The 12,635-nt window shown below is 34.1% G+C and overlaps 1 protein-coding gene across 1 annotated transcript; it reads right to left on the minus strand.

The window, feature by feature from the left end:
* Window positions 1-255: 255 nt before the first annotated feature.
* Window positions 256-2,857, minus strand: LOC130742553 (homeobox-leucine zipper protein HOX11). Its single transcript, XM_057594650.1, has 4 exons — window positions 2,328-2,857; window positions 1,400-1,731; window positions 1,205-1,284; window positions 256-939 (listed from the first exon to the last, which is right to left on the minus strand). The coding sequence occupies exons 1-4, from the start codon at window positions 2,569-2,571 to the stop codon at window positions 594-596; spliced, it is 1,002 nt and encodes a 333-aa protein (XP_057450633.1). The 5' UTR covers window positions 2,572-2,857; the 3' UTR covers window positions 256-593.
* Window positions 2,858-12,635: the final 9,778 nt, after the last annotated feature.

A 12,635-nucleotide genomic window follows, 5' to 3' on the forward strand; every position in this document is an offset into this window, starting at 1 on the left:
ATGAGAGCTTTAAGAAGCTCACCCTTTCCCACAATTGTTAAGAAGCTCATCTTATTTGATATTTAGTTCACATACATATTAATAACGATTTTTAACTACCATAAACATTAGCGACTATTAAAAATCGATACTTAACTGTATGTCAATTGAATTTCATTAAAAAACACATGTCCTATAGCATTTTGCTCCAACAATATCATTCCAATTTGAAGGAAAAATTATAACCACAGCGATGTAATGTAATCATATATAAAGTATGCAAAATGATAACCCAGCACGTTCAAAAATATATAGAACAAGCTATAGCTAGCGTTTCATTTCACGTTTTGTCATGGAGAAAATCTTTAATTGGTACTTCCTCAGCGATCTCAACAACAAAAAGGATCATTGTTCCAACGAATTACAGAGAGGCTATAACAATCAAAACAAAACGAATAAAAGAAGACAAATCGATCTGGTCAAAATTTAAGAAAAAGAAAACTATACACCTAAAAGGGGAAAAAATAAGGGGTGAAAGGTGTTCTTCTTTTGTTCTCTTTGATATATTTGTCATTGATTGCACGTGTAAAAGACGAAAAAAATGGACAATCATATCATGAGGCTTGACCATTTGGAAATGGTGACATTTTAGGCTTGCCAAGAGACAAAGCGGCAGGGATTTGAGAACCGTTATTATTGTTATTGTTGTTGTTGGCTGTGGCGGTGGGGGAAGTTGTTTGGTTGTTGTTGGCGGCTCCGGTGGTGGTGTTGGTGGCGACTCTTTCACAAGAGGGACACATGGTGAGGGTGGTAGCTGGAAGCTGCATGTAGAATGGTTGACAAGATTTCAAAGCCCTCAGCTCTTGTAGCTCCTTCTGCAACCTCCTGTTCTCTTCTGTTAGAGTCTCACAACATCTCTTTAAGTACTCACAATCCACCTCCGTCTGCTTCAACTTTGTCCTGCAATTATTTTTCAATAAATTAAAAACCCAATAAATATGAGTGTTCGCAGTTTAGATTGAATCGGTTTTGAAGGGAAAATCATCAAATCCAATCTCATCTTATTAGAATGCAGATAAGAAGAGAAATTTAATGAAAATGAGATGAATAACCAAATGAGGTAAGTGTGATGTATATAGTACAAAGATTTTATATTAATATTAGTTCACATGCATTAAATTTTTAAGATAGATAAGGTGAAGGACCACAGTGTTATTCTCCATACCTTGCCCTTCTGTTCTGAAACCAAACTTCAACTTGGCGAGGACGTAGATTTAACTGTTTGGCAAGAGCAAGTTTCTGCTTCTGCATATTTTTCAGTAACAAAAAACAAAAGATCCTATCAATAAGAAATAAAAACAACAAGCATTTTATTAAAAAAAAAATTAGGAAAAGAGAGAGAAAATTGCTGAGTTATTACGGGGTTGAGAGTGGTGTGTTCTTTGAAGCTCTCTTCCAGGTAAGCTGATTGTTGCTTAGTGAGTCTGAGTTTCTTCCGAGTTGAGCCGTTTTCATCGTCGTCGCTACCTCTGTCTGCACTCTCAAACTCATGATAATCCCTTTTGTTCATGGCTGCATCTGCATTACTGTTTATGAGAAGAAAATCCATCTGAAAAGATGAAACCGCACTGTTTGGAGATGAAATCGCAGCACCGTCATCAGTGTCGACCTCCACCGCCGGCAGCAACGGTAACCGGTTCACATTATTCAACACCCTTGCCGGTACTTCCGGTGTGACCCGTTCAATACCCACTGCCATGAACAAGTTGTATAAACTAGATAAATAGAAGGTATATATGTAAATCATAAAACTTGTGTGTATATAAGCTCTAAACTAGGCCTAATTAAATGGTGAATAAACATTACTTTGTGCATGTTTTTCATTTGCTAAGCAGATTTTTCCCAAAATTAATTCTTACTCAAGAATCAATTGTATGAGAATTTTACTTCTAACATCTGTAGCGCGAAATTTATAGGATTATTAGACATTTGTGATGTGAACTGTGAAGTGACTCATATATATTGGAAGTCTTCAACAAATAGATATATATAAAATAGATTCTGATACCATTTTAAAATTTAGAATTAAGATAACTCTGCATAGAAAATTAGCTTAAAGGTGATAGTTTCTCAGTTTCTCTTTCGTTTATAAAACTATCGTAACAAAATCTCTAGTTAAACTTCTAATTAAGACGTGTGCACACAATTTAAAGCAACAAAATCCCATAACCTACACATTGCAGCTTGTAAGTGAGAAGTGATGCTCAATCAAACACAAATTAACGAATGAGAAATAATTGGAAAATAGTGAATAGAGAGGAGCTAGGAGAGAAAGTTGGGGTGTATACGTGCATCGGTGAGCCATGGAATTCGAATGTGTGAAGAAGGTGGGTGGGGTCGAAGAACCGGTGTTGAAGGAAGAAGATCTAGCTGAACGGGTGGATCTGAGGAACCCCTTTTCTCTTCTGAAGATTTTCCAGTTTCTTCTTGTGGTATGGAGAATCCTAGAGCGTCTTTGTTGGATGATTTTGTGAGATTTTCAAGCAAAGAGAACGATTTCCGTGCGTCGCCCAAGCTCAAAGCAAGCTCCATATCGTTGAACTTGAAAAGATGAAATTATTATTGTATTCCAAGGGAAGGAAGATGAAGGTTTTATGAGAGAAGCTAGCTCCAATTGCGAAGCAAGGTGTGTGTAGAGTGCTATAGAGTTTGAAAGCAAAGACTATGTAATAATATAAAACTGTGTTTGATGCTAATTGGTAGGTAGGTAGGTCTTTTTTTTTTTAATGGGGAGCCAAAGGAAAGTCACGAAGGGACAGACCAGAGAGCAGATTTGCTGCAAAAAATGCAAAAGCCCTTTCACCCTACAACATTGATACCTACAACTATATATGCTCTTTTTATTTCTTCTTCTGCTCTTTGCCTCTCAGTGGAGGGAGTAAAGATTGACCGACAAATCCTGTTTGACAAACGCACGTGAATCTAATTTAATATGCAACTGTTGCATTTCATGCCTTCCCTTACCTTCTCTTTCCCACATTTTACATATTCATTTAGCTTAAATATGATTTTAGTCCCTACAATAAGAGTCACTAGATTTTGGTCCTTGCATTGTGATTGGTTGGTTTTTAAGTTCTTAAGAAATAAGGTGGTTTTGATCTATACTATTAACTATCAATACCCTTAACAAAAAAACGTGAGTCCGAGGGTAACTTACGCAGTTGTTTGACACGTCATCGGTCTTACCTACATGACATGATAATTTAATCTACCTGGCCCGAAAATAAAGTTTTCCCACCCTCCCCTTTCTACCAGCTTCGTTGATTCATCCTCCTCTCCTCCTCATTATATTAAGTACTAATTGTATGTTCTGAAAAATTAATTACAAATTATAAAAATTCCTATTTAGAAATAAAAACAATCATTAATTAAATTAAATTTAAATTATTAATCACCATTTGAGAAAAAATATTAAAATTATTAATGATAATAATAATTCAAATTCAAATTTACTCACATTAATAAAAATATTAACCGGTTATTAAAAAATTTATATTATTAATTATATTAATTAATAATTGGTAAAAATTTCAATTTCTCATATTACAAATTAATATTATTTTAATTATTAATCACAACATAAAAAATTAAATAACAATAATAAGAATAGAAATAATAAGTAAAATTGACTTGACCTGTACATTAATAACAATATTAGTTAGTAGTTTATAATATTTGTATTTAAAAATAATTATAAAAAATTCAATTTTTATATATTGAAATTAAGATTAATATTAATTTAATTATGTTATTAATCACAATTTGATAATTTTTTTAAAATAATCAAGTATTATTATTGATTAGTTATATTTTATAATATTATGGACAGAAATTTAGATATTAAAAAAAAGAAAATTATTTATTTTCTTTGACTGAATAACTGAATGGTAATTAGTATTAATGTTATAAATAAATTTAGTTCCAAGTGTATTAATATGAGGAATATATGTGGATTTTTTAGTATCTATATATAACGAGTGATATGTTGTATGAATTAGCCCTCTCATCCATTGTGATGCCATTATATATCTGCTCAAATACGCGAAGTTTCCACCCCCTATACCCAAACCAACACCACCACTCTCCACACCACAAGCAAACCAACAACCATTGCACCAGACTCCCGCACTCCACCACATATCATATGCCTAAATTCGAGACCAACCTCTCCTTAGCCTCAAATTGTTGTACCTACACCAATCAGAGTGTAGATCCATCACTAAGCTGCCATAAAATCTCCCTAAAACACCAAGACCATCAAGTCACTCCTTCATTGTCGATGTGAGAGCACCATCGCCCTTGCTTCCTTCTCAACTTCATTCAATCTATTCCTCTCTCTCTCTTATTCCCTTTCTTTTTTCCTCGTTTTTTGAAGCATGTGATGCCATAAATTCAGTGGATAAACACAGAAAATATGGTAACTTTGTTCACTCATGTTGACCCTGTTTGCAAAAAATCTAACATGGCCCGCATAGTTTCACTGACACTTTTACACGCAATCAGGATTTATGACGAAACATCATACATGTTTATTTTCATCTTATGTGACTTTAGTTACAATAAAAAATCTAAAACCTAAATTTTCATCTCTAAGCCCTTTATCCTACAAGATCTTTTTTTCCTCATCTTTTATGCACAACACCCTCACTTCTGCACAACCCACTCCTTCCACCACCACCAACACTATTTCTCTTTCTAACTCCACACTTAGTAGTGGTTTTAGTCACTATTATATCACTTATACTTCTCATGTTATTTCCCAGAACCATAACATATTCTTCTTTCTCAACATTTCATGCTCAAACACACCCCTCATTTGTCGCAACCACCAAATTCCTCCTCTGCTTTATTAAATTCAGTGAAATAATTTACCCACCATGACTTTAGTCTTAGACCAAGTGACCAACTCATGACTTTTCTCAGCATTAGCCTCTGCCTAACATCTTACACCAAGGAAGCAAATCATATGAGTTTCCAGCATCTTAAACCAATTGATAAATTCATATGATTTGCTTGCTTGGTCTAAGATGTTAGGCAGAGGCTAATGCTGAGAAAAGTCATGAGCTGGTTATCTAGTGTGAGACTAAAGCCATGTTGGGTCAAATATTTCACTAAATTTGGTAAAGAAGGGAAGGAATTTGGTGGTTTTGACAAATGAGGGGAGTGTTTGGGCATGAAATGTGGAGAAAGAAGAATGTGTTTTGGGAAATAACATGAGAAGGATAAGTGATATGATAGTGATTAGAGGCACTATTGAGGAGTTAGAAAGAGAAATAATGTTGGTGGTGGTGTAAGGAGTGAGTTGTGCAGAAGTGAGCGAGATGTGCATAAAAAGATGACGGAAAAAAATATCTTGTTGGATGAAGGGCTTAGAGATGAAAATTTAGGTTTTATGTTTTTTATTGTAACTAGAGTCATATAAGATGAAAATGAACATGTATGATGTTTTTTCATAAATCCTAATTACGTGTTAAAGTGTTAGGTCAAACTCTGTGAGCCGTATCATATTTTTTGCAAACAGAGTCAACGTGAGTGACCAATGTTACTCTATTACCATGTTTTATTGACAAAAAATAGGTGTTTTAAAATATGCTCAATTGTACTTTTAGTCCCTACTATAAGAGTTATTAGATTTTGGGTCCTGCATTTTCATTTGGTTGGTTTTTAAGTTCTTAAGTCTAAAGAAATAAGGTAGTTTTGGTCTATACTATTAACTATCAATATCCTTAACAAAAAACGCGAGTCAGCTAGTGAGGGTAACATAGTTGTTTCACACATCATCAGTCCTATCTACATGAAATGACATTTTAATCTAGCTGGCCCGAAAATAAAGTTTGCCCACCCTCCGCTTTCTCCCAACTTCGCTGATTTATCAATCTGATCAATGACATCTTCTTCTTCTTATGTTTCTATCGCACCGGCTCTGAATGGTTTGATCAATAACATGATTGGATGAATGGTTAGATCCATTGGGGATCTAGCGGCGATTCCGACTTTATGGGTAGGCTTTGGAGAGAAAGGTGATGCAATCATTACGGTGTGGTCATGGTGGTTTGGAATTTTGACCGATTAACCATTAAAGAACCCTACGAAGCAAAGGAGTATTTCCCAACCTTGTCATCCACATTAAAGGAATCAAAGGAAGGTGAGAAAGGTTGACGTAGAAATGAATAAAGTGTTAGATAATGGAATCAATGCATCAACCATCCTCATAGAAAACAATTTGATGGGATTTGTGCATTTTTCCTCCACGAGAAACTTGCCAAGCTCGTCTCTTCCTCTTTCCCTCTCCTCATCGACGCCTCTTTCTTTTCTTCTTCCTCTCCCCTCACCTGCCCCTTATTCTAATGTAATGGTACTCCGTTGACGAAGGTGATGGTTGTGTGTGACAGATACACGTATTGGTGATTTCAGCCTATGAACAATATTAAAAAATTAGGTTTTAATTCCACGTATGACTAAATTTCATGTAAGATGTGACTAGGGCATAACCGATGATGTGTCAAACGTCTATGCCACCTTTTGTTTGCCGATTCACGCATTTTTTAATAGATGTTAGCGCACTAGACTAAAAAAAGCCCCTTATTTCTCTACATGTATGGACTTATATTGACAAGATGGAAATGTAGAGACTTAAATTGTAAGATATCCTTATTTAATCTCTCAAGAGTGATTCTCTTATGGTAGCTAGGATGAGCAAACAACTGTCAAAACGACTATAAAAATTAATTAACGAGCTAAATAGAATTGATATTTATCTTAATTGCACTTTTGGTCCCCTACTTAACGTGAATGTGCAATTAGAGCTCCTGAGCTTCAGAAATAACGTTATTGGCCCCCAACATTACATTTCGTCAATAGTTTTTGTCCCAAAAAGAATTTTTTTTTCCAAGGACCATGTTAGGGACTAGAAATATATTGAACCCTAAACAAATTAAGGTTGAATTTGTTACTTCACAACCATAATTATCAAAATTTCCAACAAGAGATACATTTTTTTTTTGAATTTCAACAAGAGATACATTTAATCAACCTTTATATGAAGAAAAAATCGGTATAGAGAAACTTTATTCGATCAAAATTTATAACTCATAAATACATATTTGATTTTCTTTAAATAAGGTTTTAAATTTGAGTTTTATGAATGAATATTTTTTACTAAGAAAGTTAACTCTACAACGATCGAGCTGGATATTCTCCCCTTTAAACATAATTATCTCAAATGAAGTATACTGCCGTACTGATATAAGAAAAGGATAAAAAATTCAAAACTCAGTTAAAGGAAGGAAAGGGAGGCTCCGGTTGTAGCATAATTAATAATTAATGCATATGCGCGGTTATTACACCAATTTATGAGGTTCCACCAAACAAAGTCATGATGACAAAGGAGAAAATGACCTGCTCCTCTTGTCTGATTCACGACAAGAGAGTATATATTAATTGCTCCTCACCTCTCTTTCCTTATGATACTCATCATCATTGCCATTCTCGTCATGCATGAAGCATGATCGATCGATGCATCAAAATATGGTCAAGTTGTTTTTGAATAATATAATTAGATTAAATTAAGTTTTTTTGTTTATGTGAAATTGTTGTTTTTCCATAAAATATAAATTATCAATGAATTCTAATTCGTAGTTTGGTTAATTCAGTGATATAGTCAAATCATGATCTAGCTATCCGTTCACTTTGAGCGAGGAGAGTGATTTTTGTCATGCTGAAACTGTACATGTTTGGCTGTTTTCCTTCTGAATTTGATTTTCACTTTCTTGGGGTTTGCAGTTTCCAAGTTAAAAAAAGTAGATTAGACCTCTAAACCCTAACGGCCAATTGTTGAAATGAAATGATATGACTCTGTAGCTAGCTTCCTGCCAAGACCACTACTAAATCTAGCTACTAAAACATGCATGTTATATGTAAAAATTATATAATAATGTTATTACAAAATTTAACAAGCGTGACATTAGGGAGGGAAAAAGATGGGTTGTAGTATGATTAGCAGGAGATTTGAATTTGACCACACTAGTATTATTATAATGCTTTATTAGGCAAGACAATGCGACAAACATTGTACTATTCCTAGAAAGGTTTGCCTTTGAAATTTGGTTTGCGTTAGTTTAGGTAAGCAAAATCATGGGAAGCGAAGCAAAGGTTCTTTTGTGTCTTTAATTTGTAGAGTCAGGAGCCCCAAACCACGGTGGAGGACAAAGATAAGATATATAATTATGTAGTAATATTTATCAGATCAATGGGTATCCAATGAGTAGAGTCCACAAAACAAGATGGGATATGGGCTCAGAAAGTGGTCCACACGCGTGGGATGGCTTTCGAAAAAAACATGTGTGTGTTTGTATTATTTAACTAGAAAGTGAAAAAAATTCATACTAAATCCTATACATAAAAATATTAGTTTTTATAAAAAGAAATTTGGTTCATAAGGTAAAAATAGTTTTTCTGTTAAATTAATTTTAGTACATAAAAGAATATGGTTCATTAGACACAGTTAGTGTGTGTTTGGTTTCAAATCTGGAGAGGTCAAACGTGGATCCAGAAATTCAAAAGCAACTATTTCTTGCTTCTGCAAACGTGGATCGGGGCCAAACGTGGATCTGCAGAAGTTTTCCAAACACACACTTAGTTTTAACATGATCACATCAAATCATAAAACATAATTATATTTGATAATGAAAGTGTGTATAAATCATAACCCAAATTAAAATTTCAAGGAGATAGATGGTGGGTGATTCAAGTCCTTTTGCAATATAGGGAGTTTGTTGTCAACACAAATAAAGTGCGTTAGAATGAGTAATGATACATACACACTTCACTTTCTTTTCCACATCTCATTTCCACATATTTTCATCTTATCTTTCTTAATATTTCATGTCACATCATAAATCATATTACTAATTTTTCTCTCTTTTCATTTGCCTAAAGGTGGAAATGAGATATTAAAATAACATTATTCGCGTTGAAATTATTCCTAGGTTTAATTCGCGCACAATACTTTTAAGTGGGAGAGATGAAAAACATTAACTATGATTTAAAGTTTGAATCCACAATTGTGGTTTGAATTTATTCAATTTATAGTAGTATTAAACTAGTTACTAAACATAGGGTGAAAATATAGGGATGTAGAAGAAGTGAAGAGGTGAGATATGTCATGCTTTTGGGATCATTGCAATAATTGAAGTCATGCAGGCTTTAATGATAAGCTGCGCAGAGAAGAGAGATGTGTGAATTATTGGGTAGGACCCCTCCGGCCCCTTTCAGAAAAACGAACCATGCCATAAAGCGACCATCCATCCATCATGTAATAATTGTTAATGGAATGTAGGAGCAAAACCCAGTTAGCCAAGGAATAAAGAAGTGATGATTAATTTGAGCGGTACATGATTCTTTTAAGTAAGATTTTGGCTTCAAGTTTTATATATTAAATAATGTTTGCTTTTAGTGGTAGTTATATTATAAATAAATGTTTCCGACTCGAATAAAATTTTCTAAAAGTCAGCAAGTCACCGTTCAAGCCATCAAAACCATCAATCACACATTCTCTATCGACATTCCTCAATCATGCATGGGATACGCTGAGGAATTTGTAAGAGATTACTTTTCAAAAGTAAATTATTTTCAAAACATCTTTTTTAATATTATTAACAATTGAAGAAGCATGAAATTATTATATTGATTGGGTTCATTAATTGTTAATCCACATGAGCATATGCATGCTTGATTATTAAGGTTTGGAGATGAGACTTTCAAGAGAGTTATACTAACCAGGGTATATTTTTTTTGGTAGACTATCAGAGTATATAAAAATGTGTTACTAAATTGAAATTAAAGGAACACCATTAATTATCTCTGTTGGTGTGGGGTGGACACTATTATAGACTATGCGCAGTCTAGTTATTAATTTGTCTTCTTCATTTGATTCAAGCAAGCAAAGGTAAAAAAAAATCACATTAATTACTAGGGAAAAAAGTGCAAGTAGCTAGAGGATCCTGAGGTTCAGCAAATAAACATGACAGTAGGATGGGATAAGGAAATCACGTGAGCATATAATGATGGGTTGGGTCCGTCAGATCGATGTGAGAGATCGAGGAATAAGCGAATAAGGTGCTGGTGCTGCTGCACTTTTGGATTTGGATGATCCTATAACATTCAATACAGAGAGAGAGAGAGAGTCCTTCTTCCCTGCTAGGGTTGCACTGGACACTGGTCATGGGAAATGTCTGCATAACATAACCATCCAGTTACCATCATAACTCATTAGCCAAACGTCTGCATCGATCTCTTTACCATATTCATGGGTTGTAATGTGGAACATATATAGGAGGAGATCGTGAGCATTTATGTGTTTGATTTAAGATATAATTACACTTTTAGTCTCACATGCATTACAATTATGTGATTTGAGGCAAAGCACTGTTTGTATTGGTTGTGCGTGTGTGGTGGAAGCTCCTGGTTCTCCTGAAAATAAATACAGAAGACATTCTGACGCTCAAGTAAGAGACTAAAAGAGTAATGATAGAATTTCTATGTCGGTCCATAACTTATAAATATGCTAGAATGAATAACATGTTAAGTAAATGAACAATCACACTTGTATTTACAGGTTTTAGGTTGCCTTGCTTATCCTCGTTGTATCTCGTCCTTTGCATGACTGCTCACTCATACACTTTCTAGGATGATCGATGTGTTCTTTCACTAAGAGCATCTCCAATGGTTAGATCTTATTTTGGGATTTAACTCACTTTTTGTGGGCCCAGATTGCCACATAGGATTTAAGACACTCATAAGGTCCCTATGCACATTTCACTATAGTGGTTGAGATCTTATTTTACTTTTGACCGGACCTACAGTACCCAATATATTTATATTATTTATTTCCCTCCCTATTTTTCACTTTGGTTCTTGTATTGAAGGAGAGAGAAAAAAAAATTATTTTATTTAAGATCTCACATTTGAGAGTATCTGAGCTAAGGCACGGATCTTAGCCACGTATGATAGCTCCAATGGTGGGATTTAATAAGATTCAGATCTTATTTTAAGATCCCAAAATAAGGACTCCATTGGAGATGCTCTAAGTCATCCAGGCGGCTGCCTTATAGGACATGGTTAAGAGCAAGTCCCTTAGGCTGACTGCAATGCTATTGGGTCTTCGGACTTAGAAGCTTGGCTAGAATTGGAGACCTCAACTTGCATGTGTAAGGTTTGATGCGTAAAGCTTCATGAATTCTTTTTGGGTAAAACTTGTTCAATAAACCTTTTAGTCGGATTTGTTTGGCCACTAGCTTGCCCGCGCGCGTTATATATCCTTCTCGACAGATCTCTAGTTTTGAGACTTCTATGTTAATAAACCCTTAATGTTCCCTTTTTTCTTCAATTCTTTATGAAATTCCTATTTTATCCTTATATTAGAAGGAGACTTCTAGAGTCTCTCATACCACAGACTTCAAAACACTTATGCTTTGTTTGGTTGGGTGGAAAGAAAATGGAAGGAAGAAAAACACGGAAATCAATAAATGAATTTGGATTAAGAGTTAGTCCAAATTCATTCATTGATTTCCGTGTTTTCCTTCCTTCCATTTTCTTTCCACCCAACCAAACAAAGCCTTAAACTTCCTTTCGTTTATACTCCTTCCACTTTCAAGTTTTCGTTGAGGGAAAACTTCATGGAGTAGTCACACTTGTATTTTTTTTTTTTGCTAATCATTAAAATGTTGATCATAAAATTAATTATTATTTTTCATGATTACACTAAACATTAACTTATTACTTAAGAGTGAGACAGGGTAGCGGAGGACATAGAATATACTTTTTCATATAAAATTATGTCAACAATAACTTGTTTCATTTTTTTCTATTGAAAAATACAAAATAAACAATCTGCCATGAAATTAACTGTTTGAAGTGACGTGTACATAAACCGCCTCTAAATAATAACTAAATATTAAAGCACTACTATTTGTATGTAGTGTGCAAAACCGCATTTGAAATTAACTTGAAGTACGTGATATTTTGCAACGATTTAATTAGAACCGCTACATATTGTCAGTCTCTAAATGCACATTTTCTTGTGGTGGATCACTATGCTAAGTATTTAAAAGATATTTTTCTAACTATTCATTAACGTTGCAAACACTTTCATAAAATTGTGTGTTTAGTTTGCGGAAGTTAAAAAACTCGCATTAAACAATTTTTATCCTTAACATTTTTTCATAAAACCCGACACTTTGTGAATGTTGACGCCACAAATTACATTTATATTTTGCGGAACTTTTAATTAAAACTCTATTAAGGACTTTATTTTACTTTTCCCCTATAGCGACAGTCAAAAACTGCCGCTAAACACGTAAAAAATACATCACATGCAACTACATAGTAGCTATTATATGTTCAAAACACATGATAAGTACTATCAGGTCGCACTTATTAAACAATATGTGATCACGGGATGTGTAGCAAATCAATTTAATTAAGAGACAACAAGGCATGCAATCCTGCACATAGAAGGGTCCTAGTTCCCTTCCTCAAACATCATCATGGGACATTTCTCATGCTCTTTTTTATATTTTTATTAATTATCACGATGA

The sequence above is a fragment of the Lotus japonicus genome, chromosome 1, assembly GCF_012489685.1.
Source record: "Lotus japonicus ecotype B-129 chromosome 1, LjGifu_v1.2".
NCBI classification, from domain to species: Eukaryota; Viridiplantae; Streptophyta; class Magnoliopsida; order Fabales; family Fabaceae; genus Lotus; species Lotus japonicus.